Source organism: Vipera berus, assembly GCF_964194415.1.
Source record: "Vipera berus genome assembly, chromosome: 6".
In the NCBI taxonomy this organism is placed as follows: domain Eukaryota; kingdom Metazoa; phylum Chordata; class Lepidosauria; order Squamata; family Viperidae; genus Vipera; species Vipera berus.
This window is the reverse complement of record NC_138208.1, coordinates 84,005,302-84,025,700: the sequence shown is the minus strand read 5'-3', so window position 1 is coordinate 84,025,700 and position 20,399 is coordinate 84,005,302. Positions and strand designations below refer to the sequence as shown.

At 43.7% G+C, this 20,399-nt stretch overlaps 1 protein-coding gene across 3 annotated transcripts in view; it reads right to left on the bottom strand.

The window, feature by feature from the left end:
* Window positions 1-9,014: 9,014 nt before the first annotated feature.
* The window catches only part of ABCC9 (ATP binding cassette subfamily C member 9), a 94,332-nt gene continuing 82,947 nt past the window's right edge, over window positions 9,015-20,399 (bottom strand). The window contains exons 33-39 of one of the 3 annotated variants that reach the window (XM_081330551.1): window positions 19,688-19,766; window positions 16,872-16,980; window positions 14,601-14,704; window positions 13,987-14,120; window positions 12,696-12,758; window positions 10,780-10,958; window positions 9,563-9,694 (exon numbers count right to left, since the gene is read on the bottom strand). In XM_081330551.1, coding sequence (XP_081186677.1) covers window positions 10,821-10,958; window positions 12,696-12,758; window positions 13,987-14,120; window positions 14,601-14,704; window positions 16,872-16,980; window positions 19,688-19,766 — 627 coding nt within the window. In that variant the 3' untranslated portion in view covers window positions 9,563-9,694; window positions 10,780-10,820. Of the gene's footprint in view, window positions 9,695-10,779; window positions 10,959-12,695; window positions 12,759-13,986; window positions 14,121-14,600; window positions 14,705-16,871; window positions 16,981-18,286; window positions 18,406-19,687; window positions 19,767-20,399 lie in introns of those variants that run through there. The other 2 variants (XM_081330550.1, XM_081330552.1) reach the window with 2 other exon arrangements.

The window sequence follows — 20,399 nt, the reverse complement described above, 5'->3', positions numbered from 1 at the left end:
GTGTGTGTGTGTGTGTGTGTGTGTGTGTGTGTGTGTGTGAGAGAGAGAGAGAGAGAGAGAGAGAGAGAGAGAGAGAGAGAGAGAGAGAGAGAGAGAGAGAGAGATTGTGGATGGGACAGAGGAAAGGAGGGGGAATGCGGAGGGAGACTGGCCGGAGTCCAAAAACCAACTGACGCCACGAAAAGGCGAGGAGGAATTGGGGAGGGGAAAGAACCCCAGACGGGAAAAAAAAAAAAAAGAGAGAGAGAGAGAGAGAGAGAGAGATATCCAGAAAGCCCTGGAGGAGAGTTCGTCCCCCTAAGAAACTCTTAATAAATTAGCTACTTTCATTTGAAGCCAGTTGGAAGAATTAGTGGCCAGGCGCTGTAAGAAACCAAGAAGCTCCATTCTGAATGGATTGGGTTGTTGTTGCTGTTGTTGTTGTTGTTGTTGTTTAAATTTCTCTTGGGGGAGGGCCTGTCCCAGCCCAAGATTTGCCCAAAGCTGGGGTGATTCCAGCTGTTTTCTGCACAGGGGATACTGGTTTATCTTGGTGACGACCCTTAGCTGGGTCTGAATCTTTAAGCAGTCTGGACTCAGGTAGCACACCAAACTTTAGAATTATTTAGATTCTGGGGTAGGAGGCGGGTTTTTTAGTGTTATGGTAATCCAGCCTGTTTCGTTACATCTTTACCTTTGAAAAGAAAAGAAAAGAGTATTACCTTTAAAATCTTGGTTTGTTGGTTTATAATTCCCCTATATTGTCTGAACCCTTAAAAAAACAAACTGCCAAACAGCTTAAGGGTGTTGTATGAATGCCAGTCTTTCCCCACCCCTCATGTTATGTAGCCACCACGGTTAACTTATACTTCAGTGTCTGGTGTGGAATGGGGTTCACTGAACAGACCATGATTGAGTTAACTTACATTTCCAAACCCTCAAATCGGATGGGTTGAAGTCGGTAGCAGAAGCCCTTTCTCACTTCCCGAAGCGCCTTACGTTCTCAAAGTAGCCCACGTGACAATTTAAGCAACAATAGGAATCTCTCTCGACTAATTACAGATGGAAAGTTATCAAAATATTTTGGTCTACCTTTGATCTAAGGCTTTTTTTTTGGCTCCCTTTCTTTGTGCTGAAAATGATGCGTCAGAGACAGAAGTATACGTGCCAGACATCACTGGAAAAGGAAAACCAGGCTAATCAGCGCTTAGCAAAACTTTGAAATTTTCCCACTGCCTGGAAGGGATGAAGTGTCTAAATGCTGGCATCCGGCCTCTTCCATTTAATGGAAATTTACATTCCTGCAAATCTAATTCCATTATTCCTCATTCTATCTGTCCATACTGTATCTATCTATCATATGCAAAAGAAAATAGCTAGATAGAAGATAGATAAAGGATAGATAGATAGATAGATAGATAGATAGATAGATAGATAGATAGATAGATAGATGAATGGAGATAGATAGATAGATAGATAGATAGATAGATAGATAGATAGATAGATGAATGGATAGAGATAGATAGATAGATAGATAGATAGATAGATAGATAGATAGATAGATAGATAGATAGATAGATAGATGAATGGATATAGATAGATAGATAGATAGATAGATAGATAGATAGATAGATAGATAGATAGATAGATGAATGGAGATAGATAGATAGATAGATAGATAGATAGATAGATAGATAGATAGATAGATGAATGGAGATAGATAGATAGATAGATAGATAGATAGATAGATAGATAGATAGATAGATAGATGAATGGATATAGATAGATAGATAGATAGATAGATAGATAGATAGATAGATAGATAGATGAATGGATAGAGATAGATAGATAGATAGATAGATAGATAGATAGATAGATAGATAGATGATAGATAGATAGATGATAGATAGATGATAGATAGATGATAGATAGATAGATAGATAGATAGATAGATAGATAGATAGATAGATAGATAGATACTGTAGTTATAGATAGATGATAGATGGATAGATAGATGATATAGATGATAGGGCAAGAGAAGAAGGGGATGACAGAGAATGAGGTGGCTGGATGGAGTCACTGAAGCAGTAGGCGTGAGCTTCAATGGACTCCAGAAGATGGCAGAGGACAGGAAGGCCTGGAGGAATGTTGTCCATGGGGTCGCAATGACACGACTTCGCAGCTAACAACAACAACAACATAGATGATGGGTAGATAGATGATATAGATGATAGATGATATAGATTAGATAGATGATAGAGAGATAGATGATAGACATAGGTGATAGATGATAAAGATAGATAGATGATGGATAGATGATAGATATAGATGATAGATTAGATAGATTAGATAGATATAGATATAGATGGATAGATGATATAGATATAGGCAGATGATAGATATATAGATGATATAAAGATAGATGATAGAGATAATGATAGAGATAGATAGATAGATAAAGAGAAAGAGAGAGCGAATCTAGAAAGAATATTTGCATTGACCCAAAACATGTGAAGAAATATGCCAAAGCAGTCATCAGTCAGGCCGGTGGTTAGAATACGATTATAAACCATAGAATTATGGAATTGGAAGGGATCCCAAGGATCGTCTAATCCAATCCTCTGAAGTGTTCAAGAAAATCAGTTAAGGCATCCATGAGAAGTAGCAGTCCAGTCTTTTCTTAAAAGTTTCCAGAGATGGAAAACTCACAACTTCCCTAAGTAAACTACACCACTGTTATAGAGATTTTACTCTCAGAATTTTTTCCCCTTATAGTTAAATAAAATCTAGGGTATTGTTTGTTGTTCAGTGGCTCAGTCATTTCTGACTTTGTGTGATCCCATGGATCACGGCATGCCAGCCCCCTCCCCCTCCCCCCGCCCTCCCCCCCTCCCGTCCTCCACTGTCTACCGGAGTTTTCTCAAATTCGTGCTCGTTGCATGGATGACACAATCTAACCATCTCCTCCCCTGCCGTCCTCCTCCTCCTTTTGCCTTCCATCTTCCCCAACATCGTGGTCTTCTCCAAGGAGTTTCTCTTCTCATTTGGTGGCCAAAGTATTTGAGCTCCAGCTTCAGTCTCCATCTTTCCAAAGAACGGCCAGGGTTGGTTTCCTTTAGGACTGACTGATCTGATCTTCTTGCAGTCAAAGGGACTCTCGGGAGCCTTCTCCAACACCACAATTCGAAAGCATCACTTCTTCGGCGCTCAGCCTTCCTTATGGTACAACTGCCCCCAGCCATACATTACAACATACATTTTTTAAGAAGAGATTGGACAACCGTTTGTCTGAAATGGTATAGGGTTTCCTGCCTAAGCAGGGGGTTGGACTAGATGACCTCCCAGGTCCCTTCCAACTCTGTTATTCTAAAATCTGGGTAGTGGCCATTTATGACCTTTTCCAATAGTCTTTTCTTCACACTGAAGAAGCCAAGATCCTTCAGCTTGTCTCCAGAGAGCCTTTGATCACGCCCTGTGTCATCTTTGTCACCACTTGGCCCTAAGATTTTCTGTGTGGTTTCCATTTACAAACATTTTGGTTCAGCCTGGGCTTCCTTATAGCGGTGGGGTTCACACAGAGATGTGGCTCATTTTCACCATGCTTGAAGAAGGCATTCATGATGTATGATGGATCATACATCACACAGATGTCATGACTTATAACCGCAAGCTCTGTGTACATATCGCTTTCTGCTTACAAATGACACTACCGCTTAGTTCTGAATTTGGCAATGTGGTACCCGTGGGGGTCTCCACACGGGTCCCGTGGAGATCTTAAGCACCTCTCCTGCCTTTGCCCCCCCCTTCCTCTTAATTTCTTCACAATAGCCTTTGGGCTAAAATGGGAAGGTGGCCTGTGGCAAAGCAAAATGCACGTTTTGCTCATCGCTTCCAAGAAGCTTTCTGGATCCCTCCAAAAGTCCCATTAGTGTCCTTAAAATATGACGAAACTCCAGCGTGGTGTTTCCAAGGCCATCTCCCGTTTCTAAAGGATGAGAAAGTAAGAGCATCCCACTGACTTGAAGCAGTGCCCAAAAGGGTCACCATCATTTGTCTTCTGGGAAAATGGTGTTTAGTGATTGCCTATCCTCGTTACAGCAGCCCTTTCGTAAATGGTCAGGACCCCATCGTGGAAAATAACAACAACAACAAAATAACAATAACAACAAAACAACAACAACAACAATAATAATAAAGTTGGAATGGACCTTGGAGGTCATCTAGTCCAACCCCCTGCTCAGGCAGGAAACCCTATACCATTTCAGACAAACGGCTGTCCATTCTCTTCTTAAAAACTTCCACTGTTGGAGCATTCACTGCTTCTGGAGGCAGGTTGTTCCACTGGTTAATTGTTCTAACTGTCAGGAAGTTTCTCCTTAGTTCTAGGTTGCTTCTCTCTTTGGTTAGTTTCCATCCATTGCTTCTTGTCCTGCCTTCGGGCGCTTTGGAGAATAGCTTGACTCCCTCTTCTTTGGAGCAGCCCCTGAGATATTGGAACGCTGTTATCATGTCACCTCTAGTTCTTCTCTTCATTAGATTAGACATACCCAATTCCAGCAACTGTTCCTTATATGTTTTAGCCTCCAGACCCCTGATCATCTTTGTTGCTCTTCTCTGGACTCTTTCCAGAGTCTCAACATCTTTGTTTTTGAGAATGTCCATGGCACGTGCTCAAATTCCAAATGCATCTGATCCCCCATTTTTTGCTGGGGGATGGAGATCATTGGACCTTGATGTTGGGAAAGATTGAAGGCAAAAGGAGAAGGGGAGAGCAGAGGATTTTTTGCTGGGGGATGGAGATCATTGGACCTTGATGTTGGGAAAGATTGAAGGCAAAAGGAGAAGGGGAGAGCAGAGGATGAGATGGGTGGATAGTGTTGTTGACACAATGAACATGAATTTGGGCAAATTCTGGGAGACAGTGGAGGACAGGGAGGGCCTGGTGTGCTATGGTCCACGGGGTTGCAGAGAGTTGGACACAAGTTAGTGACTGAACAATACTAATAGTTTAATGCAATACATTCCACATTTTTGTCAGAATCAGCTTTAGGTTTTTACCTAAGTTGCTGAGTTAAACTAAAGTCTATGCAGGAACTTATCAGGAATGGTGTTTTTTTTTTACCCCCTAATCTCCCTTCAGTTTGGGCAATTATATGATTTATACAGGGACTAAAAACCCAGTTCACACTTCTTGAATCTACATGGATATTACAAGAGTGTTACATATCAATAATGACCTGTTTCTGAATTTTGTAAAGGCAGCTCAAAAAATGTGGATGTTCAGGGGGGAAAAAAGTCTGCAACGAAGGCAGTTTGGGCAATATTGTTTGCCCAGTTCATTGGGTGAAAGAATTTAAATAATAATAAAAAATGTACATAGTGGATTAGTCCACTAGTCCAACCCCCTGCTCAAGCAGGAAACCGTATAAGATTTCAGACAAATAGCTGTCCAGTCTCTTCTTGAAAACCTCCAGGGCTGGAGAACTACCTGTACTTCATCACTTTTTTCCTTTTTTTTTTTTGGTCATCAAGTTTTTGACACCTTGCTAGGCGACTGGTGTTACTCGGACGTTGCCATATCCTAAAAGTGGTACAATGGGTGAAAAGGTTGAAAAGCCCTGCCTTAGTGCTTAGGGAATGAAGGGGAAGAGTCTTTTCCCTTTGGGTCTCAGCCAAGCCTCACTTGGCCATTGCTGTGCTTACCAGCCATAGTTGGAAAGATAAACATGGATCCTGGTAACAGCAGCCAAGAATTTGCCTTGAGACTTTGCTCTTCCATTGATTGGGACTAAGCTCTGCAGCTGTTTTCAGTCTGTCAGAGTTAAGAATTCTGCCACAAGTGCTAATCTGAATTGATTGCCCTGAAGAGAACAAGGGGGTGGGGGATGGGGAAGCACCACGTTTAAAGCAAAGGAACTCCAGCTGCTAGGAAAAAGTTAGTAGGAATTCACTGTTGACAGTTTAGGGATTTGCTGGGCAAGTCCTGTTTTCAACTTAAGATAGGAAGCTGGTCTTTTCCCAAAGGAACTGCAAAAATCCGGCTGCTTTCGCTTCATTCCCAAAGGAGCAGCTTTTTTTTTTTACATATAAAACTTTTGCTTTCCACTTGTGGTTTTGAGATTATATCACAGCCTGTAGAAGGCTATGATTGCGCAGTGAACTAAGGATGGTGCACGTGAGGGTTCTCCAGATGTTGTTGAAGACAGTTCTGGATGCTATGATACAAAAAGACCCTGGAAAGTGTGCAGAGAAGAGCAGCAAAGATGATAAGGGCTTGGGAGGCTAAACTGTGCATGCAATGAACAGTTAAGGGAACTAGGTATGTCTAGTCCAGGGGTAGGCAACCTTGGCTCTTTTATGACTCGTGGACTTCAACTCCCAGAATTCCTGAGCAGCCAGCATGGCTGAGCATGGAAACCTCTCCCTTTCCCCTCAGCATGGCTGGCTCAGGAATTCTGGGAGTTGAAGTCCACGAGTCATAAAAGAGCCGAGGTTGCCTACCCCTGGTCTAGTCTAATGAAGAGAAGGATGGATGAAAGACATGACAGCTGTCTTCCAGTACTTAAGGGGCAGTTATAGAGAGGAGTGCATTGACTTATTCTTCAAAGCACCTGAGGGAGGACAAGAAGTAACAGATGGAAATTTCCTGGCCGAGAACAATTAATCAGTGTAACAGCTTGCCTCCAGATGTTGTGGGTGCTCCATCGCTGGAGGTCTTCAAGAAAAGATTGGCCAGCCATCTATCCAGGATGGTATCAGGTCTCTTGCCTTGGACAGGGCGGTTGGAGTAGAAGACCTCCAAGGTCCCTCCCACCCTTATGATTCTATTATTCCTAGTCCAGCGGCCTACTGCTGCCTCGTAGACCAGGCTATGTAGTTATTTTGGGAATTGTAGCTCAGCAACACCTGGAAAGTCATAGATGTCCCATCCCTGAAGAAAAGGTTCAGGAATAGACTGAACTGGTGCTTCAGGTCCAAGGGTGTGTGTGTGTGTGTGTGTGTGTGTGTGTGTGTGTGAATTTAGGATTTGTGTTACAGAGTTCAATCCAAAATAACTCAGTATTTGGCCACAGTGAAAAAAATGGAATTCCATTTCCCCAAGGGACTGCAAATACAACTGCTAGTTCCCATAGTGAGCTGCGAATGATAATAAAAGCTGATATACAGTAAAACTTTACTCTAATTTACTTTACTCAGAGGAGGGCATTAAAAGTTCATTGTCGTTACGTGCAATCTGGGCCTCTGAGATACCGCTGGGAGGCAGCGCCTTCCGTTGGGAAAACCTCTGTCCATCTTTCTTGCTACATCCTCCATTAATAGCATATAGGTAGTCCTTGACTTATGACCACAATTGGGCCCCAAATTTCTGTTGCTAAGCAAGGCAGCTGCTAAGTGACTCCTGCCCCATCTTTTTTTTTTTTGCCATGGATGCTAAACGGATCGCTGCAGTCGCTAAGTGGATCCACCTTCCCTCATTGACTTTGTAGCGAAGGTCACAGATGGTGACTACATCTCCCTAGGACAGGGGTAGGCAACCTTGGCTCTTTTATGACTCGTGGATTTCAGCTCCCAGAATTCCTGAGCCAGCATGGCTCAGCTTGGAAACCTCTCCCTTTCCCCTCAGCATGGCTGGCTCAGGAATTCTGGGAGTTGAAGTCCACAAGTCATAAAAGAGCCAAGATTCTCCACCCCTGCTCTAGGCTCATGGACAGATACAGGGGTAGTCAACCTTGGCTCTGTTATGACTCGTGGACTTCAACTCCCAGAATTCCTGAGCCACCATGGCTCAGCTTGGAAACCTCTCCCTTTCCCCTCAGCATGGCTGGCTCAGGAATTCTGGGAGTTGAAGTCCACGAGTCATAAAAGAGCCAAGGTTGACTACCCCTGCCCTAGGACGCTGCAACGGTTGTAAACATAGGCTAGTTGCCAAGCGTCCAAATTTTGATCAAGTGACTTTGGGGATGCTGTAGTGGTCGTGAGTACTGGTCAAAAGTTACTTTTTTCAGTGCCGTTGCAATTTTGAATGGTCACTAAATGAGGTTTCAGGACTGCCCGTATTTTCCTGATTGTTTTTTGTGGAGAAAACTCAAATATTACAAATAATTCTTGGCAACTCATTTCCCTAGTTTTCTTGCATTGGATGAAAACCATTTCAGTTAAGGGTTTCAAGTGCTTTGGAAGAACTAGCACAATTATCTGACCCGTTGGGACCTTCCTAAAAAGGCTATGATTTCTCTTCTCTGACAGTTCCTTGAGCTGCGCTGTTAAAATAAGCAGAGCCAGACTCTAAAGAAGAGAAAAACAAAAAAACAAAAACCAGGATTCTTTTTTAAACCTCGTCGCTATTTTATTCGATAATTCAGTTCATTAATACATTTCTTTAAGAGTTAGGAGCTTCAGAGTGTTCCCAAGTGCAAAAGACGCAAATTCAGCAAAAATTAGTTTACCACTGTGCCACCTCAATGGGGATCTCTTAATTCTGAATGAAGTTGCAGTCTAAGGATGCTTATTTATTAAAGTCCCAGGGAGAACAGGACTCTTCTACAGATTGAAAAGTCTACCTGCGCTCGTGTAACCCTTTCCAGTAAAAAGAATTTAGTAATCGGGTTTTCCTGGATGGCCTCAGTCCCTTTATTTTTTCCACTTCCAGGGGGAAAAAAAAAAGTGCTCAGACATTTTTCCCCCCTTTGTCTAGGACAGGGGTGTCAAACTTAATTTCATTGAGGGCCGCATCAGCATTGCGGTTGCCCTCAGGGGGCCGGGTGGGTGTGGCCAGGGTGGGCGTGGCCTACTGGGTGGGCGTGGCTAGAGTGCGTATGGCCTACTGGGTGGGTGTGGCTAGAGTGCGTATGGCCTACTGGGTGGGTGTGGCTAGAGTGCGTATGGCCTACTGGGTGGGCGTGGCTAGAGTGCGTATGGCCTACTGGGTGGGTGTGGCTAGAGTGCGTATGGCCTACTGGGTGGGCGTGGCCAGCTCTACATCGTTCGCATCAAGGGTGCCTATGGGGGCCTGGGCAGGAGTGGGACAGATCTGAGGGTCTCTGGCAGAAGGAGGGTCTCTGGGCCAGGGCCAAGGCAGTGGGGGCCGTTCCCTCACTGTTTCCAGGATGGCTTCACGGGCCGCATGAAACCACTTCGCGGGCCGGATCCGGCCCCCGGGCCTTGTGTTTGACATGTCTGGTCTAGGAATTCTGCTAATAGTAAGTTCTTTGGTTTGCCAAATTGGAAAACCTTTTAAGGAGTCTTTTTTTTTTTTGGAGATATGAAATGCTCATCCTGGTCTTATAAGATCTATTGAAGAAACATACAAAAGGATTGCTCTAGCCTTCGTTGAAGAATTTATTGCTTTGAGACTTACATCATGCACTTGAGTTTTATAAAAATTACAAATGGAAAAATCCAGTGATAAATTATATATAAAAGGGGAGAGGCGAGGAACTTCCTTCTTTCATCATCATCATCATCATCATCATCATCATCATCATCATTATTATTATTATTATTATTATTATTATTATTATTATTATTATTAAAATCAGCATTGAAAAAGCCAACCGCATGCAACCTTGTGGCTTTTTCAATTGTCAGCCCGAACAAAAGAGGCGAAGATGCTGTCTTCTTGGGCCAGCAGATTCTCAGGTGTGTCGTTTTCCAAAATGATCCCTCGTTTCATCACAATAACCACGTCTGCAGTAAGGATGGTGTGGACTCGATGCTGCAATTTATAAAATATATATGAGCGTGTTATTTGATTTTTTAACGGTTAGCCCTTTCAGTAGGTCAGGAAACAAACATCATAAGGCCCACTAGAAGTCTGCTATTCCATTTGTTTGTTTGTTCGTTCATTCATTCATTCATTCATTCATTCATTCATTCATTCATTCATCCATTCATCCTGCCTTTATTACAGTCATAATAGTCCTTCCTCCCCCTATTTTCCCCACAACAACCTTGTGAGGTGAATCAGGCTGAGAATGACTGGCCCAGAGTCATCCAGCTGCCTTTCATGGCTACGGCAGGACTAGAACTCACCACCTCCTGTGATTGGTCCAAAGTCACCCAGAGGCTTTCACGCCTAAGATGGGACTAGAACTCACAGTCTCCTGGCTTCTAAGCCAGCATCTTAACCACTTAACCAAGCTGGGTATTGTTGGGTGTAATAAAAGAATCTTGAAAGCCTAAGTTACTCTCTATCCCATGTTAACCTGAAGACAATCAAGGCTGAGAAGTTGCAGAGAAACCTCCTTTGCTGATCATAAAAGTCTGGATGGGTGAAAAAAATATACGACATCTCAGCACGGGGCGTCCCCATCTCATCTGTCTGGGAACTAACCAGGTTTGGTCTTGGCTAGTACCTGAGTCAAAGATCAACAGGGCATAGAGTAGATTTGGAAGTGAATTCCTTGTTAATCATGATTGTTCAAATAAAGTATTATGTTCTGCTCTACTCCATTCTATATTTCTGCCCAGAAACATCACAAGAAAATCTGTGTCATCACTAGGAGTAGAGTCAGACTTGAAGGAGAGTTTATTTTTTTTAAATCTCTTGTTTTCTTGAGATTATCAGGCCCAGAATTGTTCAAAGTTGTTGGTGAAGAGTAAATCAAGAACGCAGACATGCAGGGGGGGGTTTTCCCCCAGTGTGGTGAAACAAATCTTCCTTTTTTTCAATCTGTGACCTTGGCATGGTTAGAAAAACCCAGAAAGTGCCAAGCCAAACTAAGATCAAGAATAAACTCTTGGAAGTTGGACAGAGAGAAGAAGCAGAAAGAAGAAGAAGAAAAACTAAAACAGCAGTACCAGAAGGCCAAAATCCTTGCGGGAATCCTGAGCTGGAGCAACTATTTGTTGGTCTTCACCAAAGTGGTGAAGAGCCCATCCGCCTTGAGGAGCAGATTGGCAGCTGAGTCACACTCAACAACCACCCCATCCGAAAGGACTAAGACAAGTTGGGCATCCAGGATGTTGGAGACTCGGTGCTGGAAGGAAAAGCAAGGAAAAGCAAAGCAAAAGCAGAGGAAATAACAGAAAGAGAACACCTTCCAAAAATAGGACACAGAATGAATTAGTCTGATGGACGATATGGAAAGTGAAGAGGCAAGTAGAGAAACCAGTGGTCAGAACTACGGTGGTCCTCAGCAAGCAAAACCAGTGGCCTAGCTCAGATTCCCCTCCCCCTTCCTTGCTCATTTTTTCCATTCACGCATTTTACTTATCCAGCTATCCCAGACATGTCAAACACAAGGCCCGGGGGCCGGATCCAGCCCGCGAAGTGGTTTCATGTGGCCCGCGAAGCCATCCTGGAAACAGTGAGGGAACGGCCCCCACTGCCTTGGCCCTGGCCCAGAGACCCTCCTTCTGCCAGAGACCCTCAGATCTGTCCCACTCCTGCCCAGGCCCCCATAGGCACCCTTGATGCGAACGATGTAGAGCTGGCCATGCGCACCCAGTAGGCCACGCCCACCCTGGCTATACCCACCTGGCCCCTTGAGGGCAACTGCAATGCTGATGCGGCCCTCAATGAAATGGAGTTTGACACCCCTGAGCTATCCCATTCTCTCCATGGGGAAAAAGCAGCCTGAGCAGAGAGATTGTTTAGCTGGACCTCTAGTTTGTCTAGTTTTAGACCCCTGGTAGTAGATCTGCTGTAGCAGGACTATCTAGTTGACTTTCCTTGGGCTCAGAAGCAAGATCAGACCTCGTTAGCACTTGGAAGGAGAAGCACAGGAAATTCTTGGGCTGTAGGCTAGAGAACTAAGAGAACATTCTGCAAGAAAGTTGTTATATACTGGGTTCGTTGCTTGATTGACGAGACAAGGAGAGTGAGTTCAGCAAGAATCATTCTTTATTTGCTTACACAGGAACTGAACTGAGAAACAGGGCTGCGAATGCAGCTATTTATACCCTGGCCTCTAGGTGGCGGCCAATAGGTTTAAAGCAACCTATTGCCGCCCTAGAGGCAGCCAATGGCGGCGCTGGAGACGGGTTGTCTGAGGAGCTGGGAGCCGTTAGCCAGCTTCCCTGCTTAAACAACCTTCCAGCAATGAACCCCACGTGATACTCTTTAGTAAGACAAAACCCAACACATTACAAAAGTCTTGGTCACATTTTTTTTCCTTCCTTCCTTCCTTCCTTCCTTCCTTCCTTCCTTCCTTCCTTCCTTCCTTCCTTCCTTCCTTCCTTCCTTCCTTCCTTCCTTCCTCTCACTCTCTCCTCTCCTCCCTCTCCTCTCTCCTTTTTTTCTTTGGCATTCAATAAAGTAAGATCAAACCATCCTGAGAAAATGCTTTCATTTTGCTCTACTGATCTTCAGGTTAGGCTAGTTTTGTGCAAATGGGAGCTACATTTTACTCTGAAGCCTTTACTGGTATGCAGGAGTATTATTAAATTAAAAGCCAAGTATAGTAGAAGAATGGTTTTTAAGTGACCAAGGAGGCAAAGGGCCTGTGAACTGGTCTAAACTGGGAAGTCAAAATTCATCAGATGATATTATTGTGCATGGTAGCATCCCTATAGCTTGATTCATAGGACTCTTCATTTCAAAATATGGAGCTTGTATAATGATGTCCAAACACAGACATAATTAGATACCTACCGTACATTATACCTACATAAACAAATATTTCTAAATTGTAGAGGTCCTTAATTTCTTCTAGAGAAGACATTTATGATCTGCTGAAGTAGGAAAGGCAGCCCATGAGGAAATGTCTACTTACAGCAATTGTTAACACTGTGCGATCTGCGAAGGCCGTCATTACAACTTTTTGTAGAATGTTTTCCTGGGAAAAATAAAAACGGGAGTTACCAAAGAACATTCCTGAGATTCTTACAAAATTAATTTTAACAGGAGTAGTCTTCTAGCTTTGAGAACGTCTTTTGACTAGGCCAAACCACTTTATTTGGAAGTCTGCAAGGTGAGGTGAGCATCTGTCAAGTAGGTGCTCACTCAAACCATTCATCCTGTGGTCTATGGAGAATCTCAAATCACCCAGTTCATGATTGTCTCAAAGGTGCTTTTCCAAAAGGCAACTGAACTTTTATGGGGGGTTTTTTCCCCCTTGAAAATGTTTAGCTTCTCATCCAAGAAACCTCTTCAGTTCTGAAGCTTCTTGGATGAGAAGCAAAATGTTTTCAAGAGAAAAAAACCAAGAAAGTCCAGTTGCCTTTTGGAAAAGCATCACTGGGACACTCATCCTGTTGGGTCACAAAGAATGTCTACATCAGGGGTGTCCAAGCTTAGCAACTTTAATACCTGTGGACTTCAACTTCCAGAATTCCTCAGTCGGCTAGGTTATAAAGTTGCCAAGCTTGGACACCCCTGGTCTACAGCAACAGAAAAATTGGGGCTGCCCTCATAGTCCATGTCCAGAAGTTGACCAGACTGACCAATGAATTTTCATCGAAGTTCTTGTTAGGAGTCATGTTTCGCCATGACCAAGAGAATCCATTAAAGTGAGAGGACCCAGGGTGGACTTCAATGACACATTCATCCATTTATCTCTGCTCTCATTCTCATCATCTTCTGCTTGAAATGAAGGCGTCATTCTGCCTTGGAGCAAGGCCATCTTGGGACTTCATCTCATTGACCCTTGAATGGATTGATCTCTGTATGGGTTACTAATGGAAAACTCCTCAATGCCCTTCTGTCTAAAGTTGGAAGAAGGAAAATAGACCTGGAGCCACTGTTTGTCAGATGCAAAAAGTCAGGAACCAGGACAGAGTTCCAAAGCAATACAAGTTTATTTCATGCTACCTATACCCAAGAATTTATTGACAGTCAAGGTGAATTGGCACCAGATAAAAGTCGATGGACTTCAAGAGGGGTTGGGGTTGAGTTTCTTCCAGAGATGTAGATATTTTAAACTAATGATGCATTTGACCCCACCCTCAGGTTTAGACTGGTCATTCCCTATAGTGTCCTACCAAAGGAGTCCCCTTTTAAAAAAAAAGTTTAGTTGCAAAGAAAATATGAGTAACCAAGGACCATAGGAAAGTACACCTACTTACTGTGGCCATATCAATGGAAGCGGTGGCCTCATCCATAATGAGGATACTGCTCTTACGTACAAAAGCCCGGGCCAAACAGAAGAGTTGTCTCTGCCCAACACTGAAGTTCTCACCACCTTCAGTTACAACAGCATCTGGGAATGGGACAGTTAGAATCAAAACAAGGTATCTGAAGAGCTGTCTCACCCGAATGGGACTAGCTTTCCTCCCTCGCACCAGTGGAAGAGGCCTGCTATGGATCCCATCTGCTGAGGAATTCTGTTGAGTGGGGTCAAGGGGAAGAGCCTTTTTTGCTGTGGCCCTGTGGAACATTCTACCACCAGAGTGAGAACTGCTCCTATCCTTTTGGCCTTCCAGGAGGTTGGTTTGGGGGCGTTCACTGCTGGAGATGGTTGATGGGGCAAGAAGATCCCATCCTAGTGCTGCCAATCATCAGAGAGGCAAGAGTGACTGCAATTCCTTTCCAAAGCTGCCACTTGGTCATAAACCAAGTTTGCTACATCTCAGATTCAGCTCCTGACAACACTGAACAACCCAAAAGTTGCTGTGCACTTGTGGGTTGAACAGGTCGACAGGCCTAGATTATCACTAAAAAGTTGTTCTGATATACCCACCTAGCCCACCAGGCAGGGCCTTGACCATGTTCTTCAACTGAGCAATCTCCAAAGCTTCCCAAAGGGTGTCATCTGTACATTTGCACTCTGGATCCAGATTAAAACTATGGAAAAATACCAAACCAAACCACATCGCTCAATAGGTCTGACTTGTGAACTAGGAACTGAATTAACGTCTCAATTTTCTAGATAAAGCCACGGATTCAGTCATTTGTTGATCCACTGAGTTCTAATCTCTAGTATGTGTTTTCCTTTAGGCCATTTGTTTGTCTTGGCTACTTGAAATAGACAAATCAATTATGTGTAGTCCTTGATTTACAGCAGTTCATTTAGTGGCTGTTCAAGGTTACAACGGCACTTAAAGATGTGATTTATGAGGATGACCATTTTCCACCCTTATGAGTGTTGCAGCCTCCCCATGGTCAACTGATCTAAATCCAGACACTTGGCAACCGACTTATATTTATGACAGTTGCAATGTCCCAATATTTCTTGCTGGGTTCATCTTTTGCGACCTTCTGACAAGCAAAGTCAGTGGGGAAGCCAGATTCACTGAGTAACCGTGTTACTAACTTAACAACTGCAATGATTCACTTAACAAACTGTGGCAAGAAAGGTTGTAAGAGGGGGTAAAACTCACTTAAAAAATGTTTCACTTAGCAACATAAATTTTGGGCTCAATTCAGATCGTAGCTCAAGGACTACGTACCTGTATTTGACTCTGGACTGTCTAGACCTGGGGTCTTCAAACTTGGCAACTTTAAGACTTGTGGACTTCAATTCCCAGAATTCCTCAGCCAGCCAGGATGACTCAGGAATTCTGGGAGTTGAAGTCCACAAGTCATAAAAGAGCCAAGGTTGCTTACTCCTGGTCTAGAGTCATTTGATACATTCTGCACAAAGGAAAAGGAGAGATGATAAGAGACATCCAAGCATCTATTATTGACCCATCTTGGCAGCAGAATATATTCTCAAAATGACTTGAATCTGCTGCTTTGTAGGAACCTCCCTTCTCCAACCCTTTCCCTAACTCAGAAGACTAACATCAAAGAACTCTCATGGTCCAGACCAGGGGTCTTCAGACTTGGCTCTTTTATGACTTGTGGACTTCAACTCCCAGAATTCCTCAGCCAGCATGCCTGGCTGAGGAATTCTGGGAGTTGAAGTCCACAAGTCATAAAAGGGCCAGGTTTGGAGACCTCTGGCCTAGGATTCAGACTCTGAAGAACCAGCTGTAGCTGAATCAGTGGAATGTCAGCCTTAGGAGACACCAAGCCAGGAACCCCCTGGTGCTGATCAAACACAGCTGGAGAAGTTTCTTCAGTGTCAGAGTGTGAGTCCTGAACCATGAAATAAACCAGGGTTGGGCAGCACGGTCACCCAGGACTGTGTGAATTTTTACTACATCATCTCTGGAGTCATCTTGGCCACACTTGCTGAAAATTAGTGGCTTACCTACCATTTTGAGGTTAAAAAGTAGTGTAAACCATATCTTAAGCTTCCATTTTCAAAATAACAGAATAACAGAATGGGAAGGGAGGAGCAGGAGACCTCATGCCATTCCAGACAAGTGGCTGTCCAGTCTCTTCTTAAAAATCTCCAGTGATGGAGCATCCACAACTTTTGATGGTAAGCCATTCCACTGATTAATTGCTCTATCCTCCAAAATCCCCAAATTCAACTTCTATATCACATCACGCTTGAGCAGCGGGTTGGACTAGAAGGCCTCCAGCGTCCCTCCCAACTCTGTTATTATCATTCACCTCACCCACTAAGATCTCAAAATGTCCAGTGTAGCCTCTGGTATCAATAATTAATTATACTGCAGTCAAGACTGAAGGCAGCTTTGCATTAAAATGTCCACTTTTGTGCTCCTAGAGTACAATTAGTATCTCAACCCCGCCTCTCCCCCAAAAAATATTTAAAAAATCATCCACCTATTGTACACCCACCCAAATGAACAGAGTCTGTTGAATTTACAGAAAACACTGGATTAGCATCATGACAATGTCTGTGAGGAGTCATGTGAATGCTACCTCTCCAGGCACTGTTGCACAAAACTGAGCAAGCTCATACCAGGGTCTGTCCGTGCCAGAATATTCTGGTAAGCTTTCCATTTTTAGCAGTCGGAGCTGTAAGCAATAGTATTCAAAAGCAGACACAGAAAAGGATCTGATGCATTCATTGCAGGACCAGAGCTGAGGAAATCTCTGCTCTACCAAATTCCCGGGTCCATAAAAACAGCTAATTTTCTGACCTACAAGAACTTACCGAATCGAACCACTGAACAAGATAGGATCCTGGAGGATTATAGAGAGCCTGGAACGCAGCAGATCGAGAGGCAGCTTCGTAATGTCAATGCCATCGATGATAATCCTCCCTGTTTGAAACCATTTGGAGCAAAACAAAAGAGATGAGCTGCAAAACAGGCAGAACACATAGAAATTCCCAGAAACATGGCTGAGATCCTGGAAGAAATCACTTGAAATTTCAAGGGGACGGTCAGAAACGAGAGCATCCTCCATAAGACTAGAAATTGCGGAGTGTGCAAATAAATGATTGCATGATATTTTAATCCTTTGGAACTAATTTTCCCAAAATGCCATGGCTTAGTCTGCGCCCTACAGCTGCAGTTTACAGTACTGTGGAGAATATCATGGTGTCCATTTGAACCCCACTCATTGACAAAAAGGGACGCGGTGGCTCAGTGGGTTAGGACGCTGAGCTTGTCGATCAGAAGGTCGGCAGTTTGGCGGGTCGAATCCCGAGTGCCGCGTAGCAGAGTGAGCGCCTGTTACTCATCCCAGCTTCTGCCAACCTAGCAGTTTGAAAGCACGTAAAAATGCAAGTAGAAAAATAGGGACCACTCCGATGGGAAGGTAACAGCGTTCCGTGCTCCTTTGGCGTCTAGTCATGCCGGCCACGTGACCACGGAGACGTCCTCGGACAAGCGCTGGCTCTTCGGCTTTGAAACGGAGATGAGCACCGGCCCCTAGAGTCGGAAACGACTAGCACGCATGTGCGGGGGAACCTTTACCTTTACCTTTACATTGACAATCAGTAAATGAATGAATGAGGGAGGAAGGAAGGAAGGAGACAGAAGAGAAGAAAGGAAAAGGATGGATGGAAGGAAGAGATGGATGGAAGGAAGGAAGGAAGGAAGGAAGGAAGGAAGGAAGGAAGGAAGGAAGGAAGGAAGGAAGGAAAAAATGTGACCAAGAGATGTGACCTACTATATGGGTTATGAAGAGATGGCAAAAATAGCTTTTATTGCTCATGACAAGATCTGGGTAAATTTTCGGTTTTTCCTCTGTCTGTCCCTCTCTTTTTGTCTTGTAATCTTTTCTCGTATAACTCAGCCAAGCCATAAAGTGCAAGAAATTAAGGAGCGATAGCCCTTAGTGGCCACTAACACGGCAATGAGAAGCATCTCCTTTAGAATTATCACTGAATATCCTTTCAGAAAGCACGGATGGAGCTCAGCTGTATGAATTGTGCTTGCTTTCTATGGTTCTCTGGCTTTTGGGAGGCCCAAACAGAAAAAAAAATTGGGACGCCTGTCAAGAGGCAGAAAAGTCATAGAAGGCATTCAAAGCCTCCCAATCGAAATTCTTCCTAAACAGACACAAAAAAAGAGATAACTGGACCAATCCAGCTGAGAATTAGAAATAAAAAATGACCCACACCTCCTCTGGTTTTGTCTGTGTCTCCTCTTTTGCCTTTCTTTCTTCCCCTAAAGGCAAACATTTGAGAGCATGGTGCATGATTAACGAGCTGCTAAAGGGATAATTTATGATGTGTTGAACTGTGAGAGAAGAGAAAGAGCAGTGGTTAATGCAGCTGATCTAAACCAGCCAGGCAATAAGATTTCCATCCTTTGGTTTCTTGTCTGTTTTATGCCTTCCTTTTTGGTGATGGGCCGTGCATGGCTGTATCTGCAGGCCACAAACAATCAGCAATAGTGTTCAGGGCTAGGCAACCTTGGCTCTTTTAGGACTCGTGGACTTCAACTCCCAGAATTCCTGAGCCAGCCATGCTGAGGAGATATGGAGAGGTTTCCATGCTGAGCCATGCTGGCTCAGGAATTCTGGGATGTGAAGTCCACCAGTCATAAAAGAGCCAAGGTTGCCTACCCCTGGTGTAGATGAACATATAAAAGGGGTGGGTGGGGGTGGGGGAAGCAGAGAATCAAGGGTAAGGAGATTATATTTCCCAAGGCAGTGATTCTTAACTTTGGTCAATTGAAGATGAGTGGACTTCAACTCCCAGAATTCCTGGGGAATTCTGGAAGTTGAAATCCACCCATCTTCAAGTGATTGAGAAACACCATCCCAGGGAATCTGTTGCTAGCAAAAGCAGATAGATCACCAGCTCCTTGGTGAGTCTCTGGATGTGAGCCCTCTGGATGGGTACTGATTTGTTAGCCAGTCCAGTCGCAAAATAGCAGAGGGGAAGGAGATAAATTTTCACACAACCTGTGCAACCTGATTCTAGATCACAATGAGAGGTGAACAGCACAGAAACCCCAAATATAATGAGGGCTGTTTCAAGCACTTTAGAAATGATTTTAGGACAAACTGCGCCCCCTCTGTCTCAGGGTTGGAACACTTAGTACTTAAGATGAGATATTTTGAAATGAGAGCAGTTCAAATTCCAAACTTTGCGCATATCCTGAGCTGCAACTGATTGGGGCAGACAGCTCAGCATGACCAACTTGCTGCAGCACAACCCCCCCCCCCCCGCCGTGGGACAATTCAACAATTCAATTTTAAGTATTTAAAATAATTTTTTAAAAAATATTTTGTCACTCAACATTTCACTTTAAGAATTTCAGCTTAACCATTTTATTTAGTTATTTAAAACAATTTTAAAAATATTTTGGTTTTTGTCCTTCACATTTCATTTGGTCCTTCCTTTTGCACCCTTCCTTTAATGATTCTATTCCACCATTTCTTTGATATTAATGTAACTCTTCACCCGCGATGAGTGGGCCATGGCGAGTCATCCCACAGCGAGTTGGCCCTGACAAGTTGGCTGTGCTGAGTTGGCTGCGTCCAGTTGCCCTAGACCGGATTCGGAGTACTTACCATCAAATATGTCTACCATTCTGAAGAAAGCCAACGAAAGGGAAGATTTCCCACTGCCGGTGCGACCGCAAATACCAACCTGAAAGATAAAGTTTATTGTGGCTTTTTATATCTAGCACTTAGTGTGATAATTATAAGTAGTTATTGCTTAATGATCATTTAAAAAGAAGATACTTTCCCCTCAATCTGAGGTAACTTAAAACAAATATTAAGACTTCCCTCATTTCATTTCTCTCTGTCTCTTTGCAAATAGAGATAAAGGCAGTCCTTGATTTACAACCACAATTAGGTCCAGAATCACGCCTAATTTTGCAACCTGGTTTTGCCATAGTTATTAATAGCAATAGCGCTTAGACTTATATACCGCTTACATAGTGCTTTACAGCTCTCTCTAAGCGGTTTACAGAGTCAGCCTATTGCCCCCAACAATCTGGATCCTCATTTTACCAACCTTGGGAGGATGGAAGGCTGAGTCAATCTTGAGCCATTCAGGATCGAACTGCTGGCAGCAGCAGAGTCAGCAGAATCAGCCTGCAATACTTCTAACCACTGTGCCACCACGGCTCTTAATTACAGTCGTTAAGCAAATCTAGCTTTCCCCATATTGACTTTGCTCACTGGAAACTGGCTGGGAAGGTTGCAAATGGTGATCAGATGACCCCAGGATGCTGCAACCATCATAAATACACAATGATTGCCAAACACTCAAATT